Below are 17,839 nucleotides of genomic sequence, written 5' to 3' on the forward strand. Positions count from 1 at the left end.
GGAGGGTGGAAGAGCAGCTTCCTCCTCTATTTCTATCGACCTAGTCGTGATGGTGAACTGTTCCAACTCTCTTAGGTGCCTTTATTTTCTTGGGCTCCAAGATCACTGCAGACGGTGACTGTAGCCATGAAATTAAAAGACACTTGCTCCATGGGAGGAAAGCTACGGCAAAGCTAGACAGCATAGTCAGAAGCAGAGACATCACCTTGCCGACAGAGGTCCGTAAGAATTGATGCTTTCGAACTGTGGTGCTGGAGAAGGCTCTTACGAGTCCCCTGGACTGCAAGGAGGTCAAATCAGTCCATCCTAAAGGAGATCAACCCTGACTGCTCATTGGAAGGACAGGTACCGAAGCTGAAATATTTTGGCCACCTAATGCGAAGAGAAAAGTCACTGGAAAAGACCCTGATGCTGGGAAAGATGAAAGGCAAAAGGAGAAGGGGACGGCAGAGGATGAGATGGCTGGATAGCATCACCGATGCTATGAATATGAACTTGAGCACACTCCGGGAGAGAGCAGAGGACAGGAAGGCCTGGCGTGCTATGGTCCATGGGGGCACGAAGAGTCGGACACGATTTAACGACTGAACAACAACAACAACAAGTGTGTATAGGATGGTAGTCTAAGGGCGCAATCCTATGCATGCATAGACAGAAAAAAAGTCCTACAACTCCCAGCATGCCCTAGTCAGCAATGCTGGGAATTGCAGGGCTTTTTTTCTGTCTAAACATACATAGGATTGTGCCCTAAGGCTGCCATCCTATGCACCCTTGCACTACAGTCCTATGCATGTCTACTCAGATGTTCAGTGGGGCTTACTCCCAGGTAAGTGGTTATAGGATTGCAGCCTTAGTTTATTTAATTGCTACATTTTTATCCTGGCTTTTCCTACAAGGTGGGGTACACGATCTTCCTCCTCTCTATTTTATCCTTACAACAACCCCGTGAGGTAGGTTAGGCTCGGAGTCAGTGACTGGCTGAAAGACACCCAGTGAGCATCATGGCCGAGTGTGGGCTTCAACCTGGGTCTCCCCAGTCCAAGCCCAACATGCTAACTATCCACCGCACAGTGGAATTTGCTCCCTTCTAAACATGCATAAGATCGGGCTGCATACTTCAGTGCTCAGAAGTCTTGGAACAATGGGCTCTAGGCAGACGACTGTAGCCAAATTCATCCAGGGTTAAAGGTGTGGTGTGCGTGTTCTTGCATGCGGCTACCCAGTGCGGCCTGTCCAATTAGAACATTCATCGATCTATCTAAAATTGTTTTTAGGCAAACTTTAAGTGTGGAACCCCTTTCAGAATGCACATTACAGCAACAGCAACACTCCACCTCTCCATGTATGAAGGATGCATTTTCAGAGGCGCTACCAGCAAACAGGCACTATTGTAAAATAGAAGTTTAACGGGGCAATCCTCTGCGTGCTTACTTGGAAGTAAGTGCCATTTGTGTCCAATGGGGCTTCCTCCCTAGTCAACGTGTTTAGGATTGCAGGCTCTCCAATTGTGTTGGACTACAGTTCCTGTAGCGCCGCTGGCTGTGGGATTATGGGAGGGCCTCAGGTTGGGGGAGGCTGTACTCGGAAGGTAAGTCCCTCTGAACACAGTGGGATTTACTTCCGAGTAAACACGCTGCAACACTGCACACCTTTGCAGTTACTTGGGATGCCTGTAATGAAGTGGACAGCGGCCCCAAAGCTCATGCCAGAATGAATCAATTTGTTAGTCTTCAAGGTGCCACAAGACTCTTTGTGGGTTTGAGGAGCAAGTCCCATCGAACTTACTCCCGAGTAAAACGTGCTCAGGATCAGGTCCTCCTCCGCCCAGCCGCCTCTCCGGCCGCAGGGCCTCCGTACACTGCAACCAACCTTGGTTCCTTGCAGCCTCGGTGTGGGCGGGGGGGGGAGGAGGATGGAGCAGCCCGCCAGGAGCCGCGCGACCTGCAACAAGGTCTGAGCGAGCCAAAGGGAAGCCTATCACCGTCGCGCCCTCGCAAGCGGCGCTCGCGATTGGCTCGTTCTTCTGCGCCGCGAGAGGCTCGCTCCCAATTGGCTCGGGGGACGGGCAAGAGCAAGGTAGGTCGAGCGGCCGGCCGGGCGTGAGCGAGTCGAGCGCCTCCAGCCTCTGTTATTTCGCTGGTGCCGGTCCAGAGGGACGTCGGCCGCGGCCATGAGTGGCGGCGTGTACGGAGGAGGTAAGTGCCCTGGGGAGGGGCTGCCTCACCCCGGCCCGCCAGGGGTGCGCCTTCCGCCGACTCACGCTCTTTTCTGAGGTGGGGGGAAGGCGCCGACAGACCCCGAGAAGGGCTCCTGTGCCTTTAAGGCGGGCGCAGGAGGGAGAACTCCGCGCTGTGCACCTTCTCCCCTCGCACCAGCGCGCTCAGGGGAAAAGTCGCCTTGGGTTGCGCGAGGAAAGCGTTGCGCGGGCTGCCTTCAAAGTCCGCGCTCAGCGGGCGTGTAAGGCGCGCGGACGCCGCCGCTCTCTGACTCGCCGCGCTCGGGGCATCGCTCTGCGCACAGGGGTGCCGGCCCCGGCCTGAAGTGAGTTGCTGCTGCCGCCTCTTCCCTTTCCCAGAGCGCCTGCTTGATGGAAAGCCCCCTGTGCTGCTCCGCTTGCAGTGACGGCCGCTGCCGCCCCAGGTTTCTGATCTTGGCCCCCAGCAAGTACTACAGGCTTTTGCTGAACCCTCTGTATTTGTGGCCTCTTACTCATCCTGTGTGCTAAAAGTGAACCAATTCTCTGAAAGCCGCTCTATATGAAGCCGAAACAGCACAGCCCCCACAGAAGGGTGCAGTAGGCTTGGGGACGGGGACCGACATCCAAGGTTTGCGGAAGTACAAATAAAGCTTTGAGGTGGAGGGAATCCCTAAGAACATAAAAAGAGCCCTGCTGGATCAGACCAAGGGTTCATCTAGTCCAGCGCTCTGTTCACACAGTGGCCAACCAGCTGCCTGTGGGAAATCCATTCTCAACAGCATCCTCCAAGTTGTGTTGCCCAGCAACTGGTGTACATAGGCATACTGCCTCTGATACTGGAGGCAGCATAGAGCCTTAATGATTACTAGCCATTGATAGCCATATCGTCCATGAATTGGTCTAAAAAGGTAAAGGTGTCCCCAACCAGTCGTGTCCGACTCTAGGGTGCGGTGCTCATCCCCGTTTCTAAGCCGAAGAGCCAGCGCTGTCCGAAGACGCTTCCGTGGTCATTTGGCCGGCATGACTGAACACCAAGGTGCACGGAATGCTGTTACCTTTCCTGCCGAGGCGATACCTATTTATCTACTTGCAATTTCTTGCTTTCGAACTGCTAGGTTGGCAGAAGCTGGGACTGAAGACGGGAGCTCACTCCGTCACGCAGCACTCGGGTCTCGAACTGCTGACCTGCCGACCTTCCAGTCTGCAGTTCAGCGTCTTAACCGCTAAGCCACTGCGGCCCTAATCCCCTTTTAAAGCCATCCAGACTGGTTGCCATCACTACATTTTGTGGTAGCGAGTTCCTTAGTTTAACTATGCACTGTGTGAAGAACTATTTCCTTTTAATTGTCCTGAATCCCCCACCAATCAGCTTCATGGGATGTCCACGGGTTCTAGTATTTTGAGCGAGGGAGAAAAATGTCTCCTTATCTACTTTCTCCACAGTGTGTATAATTTTGTGTGTATGTACTATGTCTCCCATTACTTGCTTTTTTTCTAGGCTAAACAGTCCGGGATGTTGTAAGCCTTCCTTGTAGGGGAGCTGCTCCAGCCCCCTGATCATTTTGGTTGCCCTTTTTTGCACTGTTGCTGACTCTACAATATTCTTTTTTTGGTGAGGTGACCAGAACTGTACACAGTATGCCCAGTGTGGTTGCACAATAGATTTATACAAGGGCAGTATGATTCCTGCACTTAGCAGGGGGTTGGACTCGATGGTCTTATAGGCCTCTTCCAACCCTACTATTCTATGATTCTATGATATTGACAGTTTTATTTTAGATTCTTTTCACATATGGAGCTCTCCACCACAACCCCAAGATCTCTTTCTTGATCAGTCACAGGGAGCTCAGATCCCAACAGCATATGCATGAAGTCGGGATTTTTTCCCCCCAACCTGCAACACTTTACACTTTCTTATATTGAGCCACAGTTGCCACTTTAATGTTCATTCTCCCGGTTTTGGAGCTCTTTGCAATAACTGTTTGTTTTAACTACCCTAAGTAATTTGGTATTATTGGCAAATGTGGCCTCCTCACTTGGCCACCTAAAGGGGAGCAAACCCCGAGACAGCACAATGAGGACTCAACATACTCAGTGGTCACATAATTTTGTGTGCCTCTTGTGATGGGGGAATGGAAAACTGGGGTGGGTGGGAATAGAATGGAGTATTGAGGAAAAGTGCATGTCTGGCTGGAATCATGAACAGGAACAATCCACACAGGTTTTTTGGTGGGGGGTCAGTTGGGGGGGCATCTCAATTCTATCTTACATGGTGTTTTCTCTGACACAGCTTTTCTGTGTGGTTTCTTGCCTTTTGACTCTGAGTCACACTGGAGTTCCATACGCTTCCTGGAGAAGGCATTTCTCTTATGGATAACTACTTTCGGGTGCAATCTTTAACTTCTTAGCTGAGATCCTTTTTAGTTGGAGACACATGAGATTGAATCTAGAGCCTTCTGCATATGCTCTTATCACTGAGTTACCGGTTTTCTAGAAGTTGGTGGAATTTTCTTTCAAGTAAATGTGTCTAGAATGGGATTGCAGGTTGCCAAATGTGGATGATTAACTGAGATTTTTCTGCCTTGGTTTTTCTGATGAAAATGTTCATAGTCTACAGTCCTGAAGCCATGTGTGGGATGTTTGGAACTCTTAAGAATCTACAGAAGCCTACAGAATGTTTGCAGACTAATTCTGTGTATCAATAATTGGAAGCAAGTCCCTGTGAATTCACTGGAACTTACTAAGTGTCATTAGAATTACAGCCCCATGTGTTCCTGAATGGCAGTTGATTCTGTCCTCTATTATAACCTCATGCCAGTAAATACATAGCGTATATCATAAGGCTTAGATTTCTTTTTAAAGTTATTTACTTTGTAAATCTGTGCCTGCAGATGAAGTTGGTGCACTGGTGTTTGATATTGGTTCCTATACAGTGAGAGCTGGCTATGCTGGGGAGGACTGCCCAAAGGTAAGAACAAAAGTGAGATTTTAGATTGAACAGGAGGGCTTAGGTTTCCTACTTAAAGAACTCCTGAAGCTGTTGTATATTGCACTAAAACTTTATATAGTGATGAGCTGGAAATCCTCTAAGTACCCAATGATGGGTACGCTGAGTACCCAACAACAACCCGCAAAATCCCAATAAAATATGGAACATTCTGGTCATGTACAAACTTTACACTAACAAATCTAGTCAGCTAAGACCTTCTGCCAAGGAGAGGGTCACAGAGGCTATTTGGTTGTCTTTCTCACATTGTAGGTGGAGCCTTTGCCCTTTAAGGACCACATTCCTGCGTTTATCTTCTGTCTTCCTTCCAGCTTCTAATCTTCACCCCTCATCTCTTCATCCCTTTTGAATAAATTACCTACACTTGATGTGCCCCACTAGAAACTCCTCATAGGACACCTAATATTTTGGCTCTAGCTCAGTGTTTGCTCAGCTTCATCTTTTTTGGGGGTGATATATATTGATGGAGGTGTGGGGCTCTCTAAAAGTAAGGACTAGGCATGACTCGAGTGGAGAATGTTGTAGTAAAAAAGGCCCAAAGTGGTGAATAAATGTAGGAAACCAAAGTGCAAATCCCCACTCAACTGGGAAGCTCTCTTGAGTAGTTTTGGCTGTGTCACTCTGTCTTGGCTCATGTTGCCAACTGTTGAAGTAAAATAAAATTCTGGCACTTGGGCAAGGGTTAGGACAGATCCTGGTAGGTCAGGAGACAGAGGCTGCTTGGGCCCACGAGTAGAAAGAAGCTCGAACTTCGGTTTCTCAGATTCTCTTGATTCCCACGCTGGTGTCAAGACTTCGTTGTTTAACTGGCCCATGATTTTTTGCAACTTAAGATTAAAAGCTTCCATAAAAATGCAATTCCAGACATTGATTAACTTGAAAAATGAAGGGAGTGCAACAAGCTACTATCATGTTTCTGAAAATAATGTACATGTTATATAGATGAGTCACAGGTATGCAAAATCCGATGTGCCTGAAGGCACAGCTGTGTTCCCAATCCCCCCCTCGCATTCAGCAGCTCCTTTCTTTTCCCCATATAGAATAGACTAGACCCTTGACTCTCATCACGTAACCTTGCATGTATTGTTTCCAAATCTTCCACTGTAGGTTGACTTCCCCACTGCTATTGGCGTGGTACTGGACCGGGATGATGGAAGTTCCATGATGGAGATCGATGGCGACAAAAGCAAACAAGGGGGCCCAACTTACTACATAGACACAAATGCTTTGCGAGTTCCGAGGGAGAACATGGAGGCCATTTCACCTTTGAAAAATGGAATGAGTATGGTGTTCTGCTTTTTTCTGTTTTTGTTCTTAAACCCTGGTGGTTGATTTCACACACTGCAGAAAGAGTTAGCCCTGTTCCTTGAACAAGGGTATTATCCTGCTTGTGAGAACGCTTGTGGTCTGGAGGTGAAAAGAATTTGGTTCTGATGTTTGAGCCAAGATTTTAAAAATTGCTAGCTCCTTGCATGAGCTGTGGATATTTTCTTTGTCTTCTCCTGTTTAGTGAGTTGTAACACGTGTTGGTTGCTCTGAAGTAGGCCTTTTTAATGAGAAATTAATGAACCTTTTATTTAATTTCTAAGGGTGCTTATGGGAAGGATGTAACTGTTTAAATGGCTGCACGTTTTCAAAAGCATATCCCTGTCCTGTCTAGTTGCATTTGTTCTCCCTTCTCCACAAGTATTCTCTATTCTGTTTCTTTTGAGGGACAGCAGTCCAGTACAGAGATAATGCTTAACCATGGTTAGCAATAACCATGGGTTTGTTGCGCTAGCCCCGAATAAGATCATAAATGTACACTGAAAGCATTGTTTAGCTTGCCCGGCTGAGCCATGCCCCCCAAAGACTGTGTTCAGGAAGATACCAGTGAGACATTTGCAAGCACAAACCAGAGAGATGCGGAATGTGCCTTGAATGTGCTCAATACAGATGTAATGTTTAACCATGGCTTATGCAAACCATTGTTTGCAAACCCACTTCAAACTGGTTTCACATCCTGTTTTGCAGACAATCTTTAGATATCAGATAGTGAGAGATAAGCCTTGACCATAGCTAAGGATAACAAATCATGATTAAGTATTATGTGCGCAGATGACCAGCATGCTTACGTTTGGAAGCTTGTCGGTTAGTAAGGAGCTTGTCTCATACGTCTTTTTAATAACCTGTTCATACAGCTGCCTATACACAGGGTGATTGCTGCACCAGTGCTTGCAATGTAGTTAACATCATGTGATCTTTTAGGACTGTGGAGCTGTTTAGGATCTGGCCTTGAATGCTGCATACGTGGGTTCTTTGGTCACTGTTTCACCGGTGCAAGAGTCGTTCTCAGTTTGGTCAGCATGGCTAGGACTGTGCTCCATGTTGCCAGTCCCTCATCTTGCTCCTGCTGTGCCCCCTCCCTGCCCACATTTGACTCATTTGAAGCTTGCATTGATGATGTGCTTCATGCCTCAAACAAAGCAGGACCTCTGACAAAAGCAGCTTTAATTTTATTTCCTGTTGTAGTTGAAGACTGGGATGGCTTCCAAGCAATTTTGGATCACACCTACAAAATGCACATTAAATCTGAAGCTGCTTTGCATCCTGTTCTAATGTCTGAAGCACCAGTGAGTAAAAATCCATTTTTTTGCCTTAGTAGTGGCCAGTTGATTCTGATGTGTAGATATCTGGCAGTTTAAGAACTGTGAAACTAAAACATTTGGTGGTGGTGGAGGAACTGAGTAATGTAAAGCCAGGGCTTTGAAAAGCGCCTACTACGTTCAAATTGCATATATATGACTGGACTATCGCAACATAATTGTAATTTTAGAGAGATAGTTTATATATTTGTATTTGCTCTGATGATTGCTTCATGATGGAGAACACGCTGTGTTTGCTGTGTTTGTTGGTTAGCTTGAGACAGTTGTTAGCCTATACGAATTGCCACTTGCTTGTTTCCTGTTTCAGCTGTAATGCTGTTCTCAAGGCAGATAGCTCTTTTTTCCTTTTTTCCTTTGCATTCCCTTCAATGCAAGGCATATTGCCCAGATGACTGATTGGCTAAGCTGCTTCTGTGCTCATCCTTTAAGAGTGCAGAGTGGATTTCTCTTCAAGACACTTGTATAGCTAAGGCAGTCACCCTCGGGATCTTGGCACCCCAGACTGTTGCCTAGTTTCTCCATGGGTGGGCCAACCCTGGAGTTGGCCTTTTGAATGTGCACTTCCTCTTCTCAAATGTCTGCTTTTTTCCTGTCACTATCCATAGTTTTGTGTTTAAGCGTGCCCTAACGCAAACCAGGTTCCTAACCGCAGTTTGCAAAGCCACTACAAACAATGTTTTTAATTTGTTATTTATGATTCATGTTTTCCATGGGTACACATATAATATGCAACTGTGGTTTAATCTGAAGGGAAGGGAGAAAGTTACTTTAGAGAAGGAGTGGGAGTGAGCTTGCATTCCAGGCTGAACAGACTGGCTTCCAATTGGCAAACCATGGTTTTCAGGGAGCCAATGTTTTGTCTGCACTAGACCCAAATGATGAACAGCCGCTGCCTTTTTAGACAGGAAGTAACTCAGACGTTCCTGTAGTCTTTTTCACTGTGAATATTTTGAATTGGGGGAGGTTATCCGGAGGTGTGGGCTGAGGTGCCATCAATATGTGGATGACACCCAGCTCTACCTCTCTTTCTCATCAAAACCAGGTGAGTCAGTGGCTGTTCTGAATCAGTGCCTGGGCATGGTAATGGACTGGATGAGGGCTAATAAACTGAAACTCAATCCAGACAAGACGGAGGTACTGTTAGCGGGTGGTTCTTCTGCCCGGCTAGGTGGTATTCAACCTGTTGTGGAGGGGGTTGCACTCCCCCTAAAGGATCAGGTTCGTAGTTTGGGGGTGCTCTTGGATCCAGAACTGTCACTTGAGGCACAGGTGAACTCAGTGGCACGGAGCACTTTTTATCAGCTTAGGCTGGTATACCAACTACGCCCTTATCTGGACAGAGATAGCCTTGCTACAGTTATCCATGCTCTGATAACTTCTCGTCTGGATTACTGCAATGCGTTATATGTGGGGCTGCCTTTGAAAACGGTCCGGAAACTTCAGCTGGTCCAAAATAGGGCAGCAAGATTGTTAACAGGGACTGGCCTGCGAGTTCATATTATGCCAGTACTTTTCCAGCTGCACTGGCTGCCAGTCCATTTCCGGGCCTGATTCAAAGTGCTGGTGTTAACATTCAAAGCCCTTAACGGCCTGGGGCCAGGTTACCTGAAGGATCGCCTCCTCCCATATGTGCCTGCCCGGACCTTAAGGTCATCGTCAGCGGCCCTTCTCCGTGAGCCCCTGCCAGAGGAAGTGAGGTGGGTGGCTACTAGGAGGAGGGCTTTTTCTGCTGTGGCACCCCGGCTCTGGAATGAGCTCCCTAGTGAGGTTCGCCTGGCGCCTACATTGTATTCCTTTCGGCGCCAGGTGAAGACCTTTTTATTTTCCCAGGCATTTTAGCTTTCTAAATTTTTATCTTTGCTGTTTTAAATCTGTATTTTAAACTCCTGCACTGCTGCTAGATTTTATTGTGGTTGTATTGTTATATTGTGGTTTTAATGTTCTATATATTTTAAATTGTTTTATTGTGTGTTGTTTGGTTTTAATTTTTGTAAACCGCCCAGAGAGCTTCAGCTATTGGGCGGCATAGAAATTAAATAAATAAATAAATGCGGCATGTTTCTGTTTGGGTTGTAGGTGAGAATGTATTTTTTATCTTTTCTATTTGCTCTTATAGTGGAACACCAGAGCGAAGCGTGAGAAACTGACGGAACTGATGTTTGAGCATTACAATATCCCAGCTTTCTTCTTGTGCAAAACTGCAGTACTTACAGCGTATCCCAGAAATGTTAATGAATAAATGGGCAGTATTATAAAGTTCCTGCTCTTAAAAACAAAACACATCAAACCTAAAATTAAGTTTGTATGACTATTTAACCAAGATGTTGTGGCTGTACTAGTTCCAAAGATGGGAAGGTATTTATATTCTCCATATACAGGAATCAAGAGGGAGACAAGCCAAGGATGGAGTTTGTATAAACTAAGCTGGCTGCTTATTGTGTCTGTCTGTCTGTCTATATATTTAAAGCAGCCCTGAGAAAGCTTTTTGAAGTATATAAATAGTACTTGGAGGGGAAAGAAGGAATTGCCCGTTCAGGCTGTGCAAGAAGAACTACAGTCAATATGAATCTGCCCAGAAACAGGAATTGGGACTCAGGTTTCAAGTGATTATGCCACTGATCCTATCCATCCCATCAGGGATGTTGGACCTTTTTCAGCCCAAGGGCCGAATTCCATTTTAGAAAAGCTCTCGGGGCCCACATTCCAGGGGTGGGCATGGCAAAAGGGGCAGGGCCAAAATACCAAAAATACCAGCACATTTTAGCTTAAAGCTCTGGGTGCCAGTAATTATGTTTTAGGGGAGGCATTTCAACCTTTTAGAATGGGGATGAAACTGCACAAAAACTGGGAAACCACCAAACGATTGGGAGCCAAGGGAAGGAGTTGTGGCCATCTGGAGACCCTGGGTGGGGGGCTGGATTTGGCCCCAGGAGGGCTGGATTTGGCCCCAGGAGGGCTGGATTTGGCCCCAGGAGGGCTGGATTTGGCCCCAGGAGGGCTGGATTTGGCCACAGACCTGAGGTTCTGCACCCCCACTACACATGTTTCCTTGGAAGTAAGTCCCACTACAGTGGGGCTTACCACACCCTCCCATGGGTAGAACTGTCGGTAGAATTGCAGCCTTAGCTTATTCATTTTTCTAAGCTGCCTTCCCCCAAAGCTGCAGGTAATTAACAAGGGCATATCATACCGCAACTGTAAGCACGCACAGTTTGCAAAAGCAAACTAAACCACAGTGCACGCTATTGTGTTCCTATCATGCACAAGTCCCATTGTCTTCCATAACTCCTTCGACTAGCTTTGCTAACGGCAGATCCACAGGCTTGATCTTGGACAGCGGAGCGACCCACACCACTGCAATTCCCGTGCATGATGGCTATGTGCTCCAACAAGGTGAGAATTCTTCCAGAGGGGTTGATAGTAATGTGGGCAGTCACATTAAGAAGTTAGGTTCAAAACAAATGAGAGGATTCCTTCTTGCAACACAAGATGGAGGGAGCAATCCTGTGTCCTCTAGACAGCGTCTGGGAGACATAGGATTTTTCGTTTTCCTGGCTTCATGCTCTTAGACATGGCTCCGAGCGTGGAGCCAGGAAACCGTGCTCCCCACCCCCTTCCCCTCATAGCTGGCGCAGAGAGAATCATGCTGTCTGCCTCTCCGTGTTCAGTAAGCGGAGTGTTGAGATGGGAAAGGAGGCATTCTTGGGGGCGGGGTGGGGATGAGGCCTGGGGTGGTTTACACCTTTTCCTATTGCTGCCCCAGGTTCCTCCCCCTCCCCAAGCCTCCTCTAGACAGGCAAAATCGCTTATCTAGTGAAAATGCAGCACACGAGGCACCTCCCATCTCTGCACAGGATACTCGTAAGCCTCCCAAGTTCGGGGTCTTACAAGTACCCTGGGCACAACCCATAGGACTGTGCCCTAAATAAACTAACAGTGCAATCTTATGTGTCTACTCAGGAGTAAGTCCCCATTGAGCATTTATTTCTAAAAGATTTGGCAATGGTCACTAGCATAGGTCACTTTTTAAAAAGTCTTTGTCATAGAGGACAGACTGATTTGTTTTTTGAAATAATATGTGTTCTACTGTTAAGTAGTCTCTTTTATTCTGCTGTAATTTGTTTGGTGGTTTTGGTGTTAAATTGTATTACGTTTTCAAATCGTTTATTGTGTGAGCTGCCTTGTGAGGATGATGTCCTAAAAAGCAGCATGCAAGTCAGTTTATAAATAAATTAAACACATACATGGTTCTTGCACATTTTATATGAGCCTTATTTGCTAAACGGAAGCAATTTTGTCTGGAGAACAAAGTGGCCTTTGAGAATACAGAAGCTGGCTAGCCTGATGCTAAGGAAACAGCCTGGTTTATGCATAACAGGAAAATGTACTTGCATGCAAAACATGGTTTTGGAGGGATGTAAGGTTTTCCAAAGTCCCACTTGTGCCCTGTGTTTGTAGGCATTGTGAAATCACCTCTGGCTGGAGATTTCATTTCGATGCAGTGCCGGGAGCTGTTTCAGGAAATGAATGTCGAGATAATCCCTCCGTATATGATTGCATCAAAGGTAAGAGAATATACTGGGTAGAACAAAAGGGGCTGTAACTGAGTGGCAGGATGTGCGGTGTGTGTGTGTGTGTTGGCTGCTCTTTGAGCCTTTACATCAGGAGTCCCCAACCTTTTTGAGTTGCGTGGCTCATTTGAAATTTTAAGAGGGTGTTGTGGGTGCTCTCACAAAATGGCTGCCATGGTGGGTATGGCCAGTCATAAAACACTCATTTCCCAGCAGGCAAACTGGTGAGTCAAAAGTCAAAAGGAAAAGCAATATGCCCAAGAACCTAGGTACGAGGCAGAGCTGGGGTCTGAGCTCCAAAACACAAAACCATTTTTTTTAACACAAATGAAGACAGTGCTGGAAGGCAGCCTTGCCCTTTGCAGCATGCGAACCTCCCAGGTTAAAAAAATCAATTTAAATTGTTAAAGAAATAAAATGAAAATCAGGAGGGGCGGGGACCCCGGGAGGCACCAAGGGAGTTGCCTGTGGACACACTGATGCCAATAGACACCATGTCGGAAACCCCACCAGATCAAGTAAGGTTTCTTAAAGTGCAATCCTGTGCATGTTTAGACAGAAAAAAGTCCTCCAGCTCCCAGCATCCTCCAGCCAGCATGGCTCACTGAGGGATGGCAGGAGTTGTAGGACTTTTTTTTTCCTGTCTAAACTTGCATAGGGTGGTACCCTTAAATGTGCAGACCTTGGCCCCCCTTGAGCTTCCTCTGTCTTGTAGATTCCCAACAGCCCACGGCTGTTTCATCTCTCATGGATGCATAGCACCTCCATGTGTGAATGAGCTGTCCCAGGTTAATTGCAACAGATGGAATCTTTATCACCCTTTATTACAGGTGTGCGTGCGGGGACCTCTTCCAGCTTGAGGGCCAAATTCAATTTTGGAGAAGCTTTTGGGGGCCACAGTCCAGTCGTAGGTGGGGATGTAGGCAAAGGAGGTGGGGCTGAAGGCCAAAAGGGTGGGCCCAAAAATACAATTTTGGGGGGCATATTGTAGCTTCAAGCTCCTGCTGCCGGTAACTAAGCCTGAGGACAGGCATTTCAACTTTTTAGAATGGTGTGTGTGGGGGGGGGGGAATGCTGAACAAAAGCCAGGAAACCACCAAACAATCAGTGGTCAGGTGACAGGGATTGGGGCCAGGGGAAGGGGGCATGGCCATGTGGGGAACGCCAGAGGGACGGATTGGGACTCCAGGAGAGCCGAATTTGGTCCCAGGCCTGAGTTTGCGTTCACCTCACCCCATGCTATATTAACTCAAGCACAATACTTTTCTGTGGGGAGAATTGACACATTTGTCTGAGGGACAGTGTGATTAAAACAGCAAGAGAGAGTGGAGGGTTCTAAAATAAATGGGGTGGGGGGTGGGGCATTAAAATAGCAAATGTGGCTCAATGTAAGCAAGTGTGAAGTGATACACGGGGCAAAAAATCCTGACTTCACGGATGGAGTTTGTGCTGGTGGTGACTGACCAGGAAAGGCATCTTGGGGTTGTGGTGGATAGTTTGATGAAAACGTCGACTCATGTTGCCCGTATACAAATCTATTGTGCGACCACACTTGGAATACTCTGTACAGTTCTGATCACCGCATCTCAAAAGGGATGTGGTAGAGCTGGAAAAGGGACAGAAAAAGGCAACCAACATGATAAAAAGGCTGGAGCAACTCCCCTTTGAGGAAAAATTACAATGTTTGGAGCTTTTTAGCTTTGAAAAAAAACGTAAGTAAAGGGGACATGAGGGAGATGTATGAAATTACGCTTGGTGTGGAGGAAGTGGACAGGGAGATATTTTTCTCCCTCTCTAATAATACTAGAACCCAGGTTCATCCCATGTAGCTGATTGGTGGGAGATTCAGGACAGATAAAAGCAAGAACTTCTTCACACAGCGCATAGTTAAACTATGGAGTTCACTACCACAAGATGTAGTGACAGCCACCAACTTGGATGGCTTTAAAAGCGGATTCAACAAATTCATGGAGAGATGGCTATCAATGGCTACTAGTCACAACGGCTATATATTGCCTCCAATATTGGAGGCAGCGTGCCTCTCTAGGCCAGTTACTGGGAAAAACGAGTGGGAAGGTGCTGTTGCTCTCATGTCCTACTTTGGGGCGTTTCATAGGCATCTGGTTGGCCACTGTGGAACAGAATGCTGGACTAGAGAGGCCTTTGGTCTGATACAGCAGGGCTGTTCTTATGTTTTTACAGACATTAGAGTAATGAGAGCTCAAATGACTGTGAGCCTCCCCTTGGATAAGTAAGGTTGAAACGTCTCCCTGGGTTCCTGGGCTTAAATGCACTGCCTGTCAAGCTTGATGGTGCTTGGTAGGCCATTGATCTGACTGCCTAAGGCAGTGGTGAGGTTCCTCAGAGCTGGGGACAAAAACTGGCCCTCCAGAGTTCCCCACATAGCCATGCCCTTTCTGCCAACCAGAAGTCATTTGCTGGTTTGAATGCTTCAGTGCAGTTCCCCTGTCCCCTCAAAAAGGTCTAGCTACTGGCAGTAAGAGCTCTATGCTAAAATATGCTGGCATTTTTGGCTCCACGCCTTTTGCCTCTGGCCCTGCCTGCCCCTGGAACGCGGCCCCTGACGGCTTCTCCAATATTGGATTTGGCCCTTGGACTGAAAGAGGTTCCCTGCCCCTGATATCAGGTGCCATCTATCTTGGATAACATGTTTGGATGTGGAAACTTTGGAATGACCTTGATTTGCTCTTCCAGGAAGCAGTTCGTGAGGGTTCTCCAGCAAACTGGAAGAGAAAAGAGAAATTGCCGCAGGTCACAAGGACTTGGCACAATTACATGTGCAATGTGAGTGTGTTCTCCTGGACCTACAAAGAAATTAACTGTAGAAGTATTTCTTGGCAGTAAGTGAAGATGCAAAGGAGTTGGTTTGTTAATTTGAAGTCATGAAGGATTTTGTGTGAGGGACAGGGACATACCACCTCCCACCCCGTGTTAATGTATAATGTATATTGCACTCCTAAAGCTGTGAGTGAATTGCCACTTTGACAGGTAGCTCCATTGACTTAAATAGGATTCTTCCACTACAGGCAGTAAGGTACACCCTGTATAAACTTTAGTGTGAATGTGTTCAAGATTGCAACTGTAGGAGCAGTGCTAAAAGGTCTGTGGAAAGGCAGGTCAGTGGGAGAGAAAAGAGGAGACTAATAATGATATAAAAATAACTTTTATTAGCTTTTGTTTTACAAGATGTGAAGGAATCTTTGTTTTGTTTTTAATCAATTTTGTTTTAAATTAAAACCATTTATCATTCTGGAGTTCCCACTTAAAGCAATCTGTAAACTGAGAATTGCAGGACATCATGGCTTTATTGTTGAGCAGAGTTTATCGCCTGGGTGTGCGACCTGCATTTTTTAGATGCACTTCAGTGTGCCTGGTGGATTCAGGTTGGAGCCTTGCTAAGAATGGCCTTAATTTTGAAGAAGGAAGTACTGATATTTGTGGGGGAAACTGTGTGGCATTTGATATGTGGCTACTGAATGTTTTTCTCTCGTAAGATCTTCCCTTTTGTAATCCTAAACTGGACCTGCCCTTCCACGAATCTTACTGGGGACTCTCTGCTCTCACTGAGTCATCCATTCTGACTTGATGTGATATTACAGATATATTTCATTGCTCCTGCCCACCTGGGATCCTCCTGTACATTTCAGAGTATCTGGCCTCTTTGGTCTCTTTCAGTGCTATTTCCCACTCGGGTGTTCCATCTGCCATTGCTGGCAGGGGGAACATGGAGTCCTATGGTGTCTAGTTAGGGGCCTTGCTTTCTATGTAGTCAAATAAAGGTAACAAAATGTTTTGAATAGGAAGTGTCGGATCCCAGCTTTTAAAAAACATTTTTCCCCCCACAGTGCGTCATTCAGGACTTCCAAGCTTCTGTCCTACAAGTGTCTGATTCAACGTATGACGAACAGTATGTCTTTCTGAATGTAATGTGAGCTTCACAATGGCTAACAAAGAAACTGAATTTAGGATTTTTCCAATCTGAGGTTTTGGGGGGATTCAGATGCAATGCTAAATCAGAGCATAATATTAGAGGAATGAGCCTAGCCTTCTCCCAGGCATGCGCATCCCGCCCCCCCGACTCCTCCAGCATGGCTGCGAGGAGGAGTCTGGAAGCTTTCACTTCCATTTTTGATTAATTGTAGCTTGCCCAAATCCGGACAAACTGTGGTTAATCTTAGCCTGTTTCTGCTAACCAAGGTTAACTTTAAACCTCAGTTTATGAAGCTGGCTTGCTTTCACTAAGGAGACTTAGGATTGACTGTCATTTAGAGTTCAGATGACATGCTAAACTGCAGTTGATCTAAAATGAATGCACAAGCTTCAGGTCTTGCAACTGTGCCGGTGATGGTGAGAGGAGGGCAGAAGTCTAGCAGGAGCCTTGGCTTGTTTTCATTACGCTAAACCATGGGTGGCCAACTTTAGGTGGTCCAGGGACCATCCCCCACCTCTCCTCCTCCCTACGGTGCCAACAACAACAATAATAACCATTTTAAAATGGCATTCTGAGCAGCTACAGAGCACCAAAAAGGTCAAAATTAGCTTGTTTGCAAGCTAATGTTTCCCCTTTTGGCACTCCATAATAGCTACAGAACACTGAAATGGTCTAAAAGGCTGCTCTGGATGCCTTTAAAATAAAGGGTTGGGGTTTTTTTACAATTTTGGGGGGCTGTTGCCCATACCTGCACGAACCCATACCCAAATGCAGCCTGTGTATTGAATGCGACCTTGGCTGAGTAGGCTAATTTAGGCTGAGCTTCAAACTGAGTGAGCCCTACCTTTTGGTTGGGCTAGCTAGCCTTTGTAATGATTTATTAAGAAAACATACTACCATATCTACTGCCATCACCATGCTTAGGGCAGCTTAGATCAATCACAAAATAAAAAAAACTAAAAACATAACAACGAGAGGCAATTACAGCAAGTAAAAACAGCTCAAAACCAACCAAGATCCCAGTTCACTAAAATGATGGAAGCCTCTAACCTCATGGAGGGCTTTTGGGGTTTAGGGGCTCAAGGCAAGGAAGGGGAGCATTTACCCTATTGACTCCTCTGCCAAGGCAGCTGTGAGCATCTGTCATAGAGCTTCTATGCATTGCTGGAAATTCTGGGGTGAACCCTGGAGCTATACAGGGTGCTTGCCAGGCTTTTGGGGTATCGCCATTCCTCACTGTGGATTGAATGTGTGCCTGGCCTGGAACTTCACATTTTAAGGGGCAAGCTGTCTTTTTGGAAAACTTACTGCCATTACAGATCCTCTTCCCAAGGTATCAAGATACCCCTCTAAGGAAGCAAAAGGGATCATATTAAGCAAATAATTTGTTTTTCATTTTCTCCTTTGCTTCATGAGGGCAAATTGGGATGTCTAAAGGAAAATTGTGTTTGGATGGTGGGGGGCAGT

General features: G+C 46.4%; 1 protein-coding gene across 8 annotated transcripts in view; it reads left to right on the forward strand.

Annotated features, from left to right (window-relative positions):
* Nucleotides 1-17,839, forward strand: part of ACTL6A (actin like 6A) — a 27,268-nt gene continuing 9,429 nt past the window's right edge. Inside the window, exons 1-9 of one of the 8 annotated variants that reach the window (XM_084847553.1) lie at nucleotides 1-826; nucleotides 5,089-5,165; nucleotides 6,312-6,486; nucleotides 7,716-7,816; nucleotides 9,966-10,063; nucleotides 11,148-11,242; nucleotides 12,308-12,414; nucleotides 15,136-15,225; nucleotides 16,287-16,348. In XM_084847553.1, the coding sequence (XP_084703679.1) occupies nucleotides 787-826; nucleotides 5,089-5,165; nucleotides 6,312-6,486; nucleotides 7,716-7,816; nucleotides 9,966-10,063; nucleotides 11,148-11,242; nucleotides 12,308-12,414; nucleotides 15,136-15,225; nucleotides 16,287-16,348 (845 nt within the window). In that variant the 5' untranslated portion in view covers nucleotides 1-786. Of the gene's footprint in view, nucleotides 827-2,067; nucleotides 2,196-3,486; nucleotides 3,640-5,088; nucleotides 5,166-6,311; nucleotides 6,487-7,715; nucleotides 7,817-9,965; nucleotides 10,064-11,147; nucleotides 11,243-12,307; nucleotides 12,415-15,135; nucleotides 15,226-16,286; nucleotides 16,370-17,839 lie in introns of those variants that run through there. The other 7 variants (XM_084847550.1, XM_084847552.1, XM_084847554.1 and 4 more) reach the window with 7 other exon arrangements.

The sequence above is a fragment of the Heloderma suspectum genome, chromosome 3 (assembly GCF_057233095.1).
Source record: "Heloderma suspectum isolate Gila_16-S chromosome 3, 16-S_ref, whole genome shotgun sequence".
Lineage (NCBI taxonomy): Eukaryota > Metazoa > Chordata > Lepidosauria > Squamata > Helodermatidae > Heloderma > Heloderma suspectum.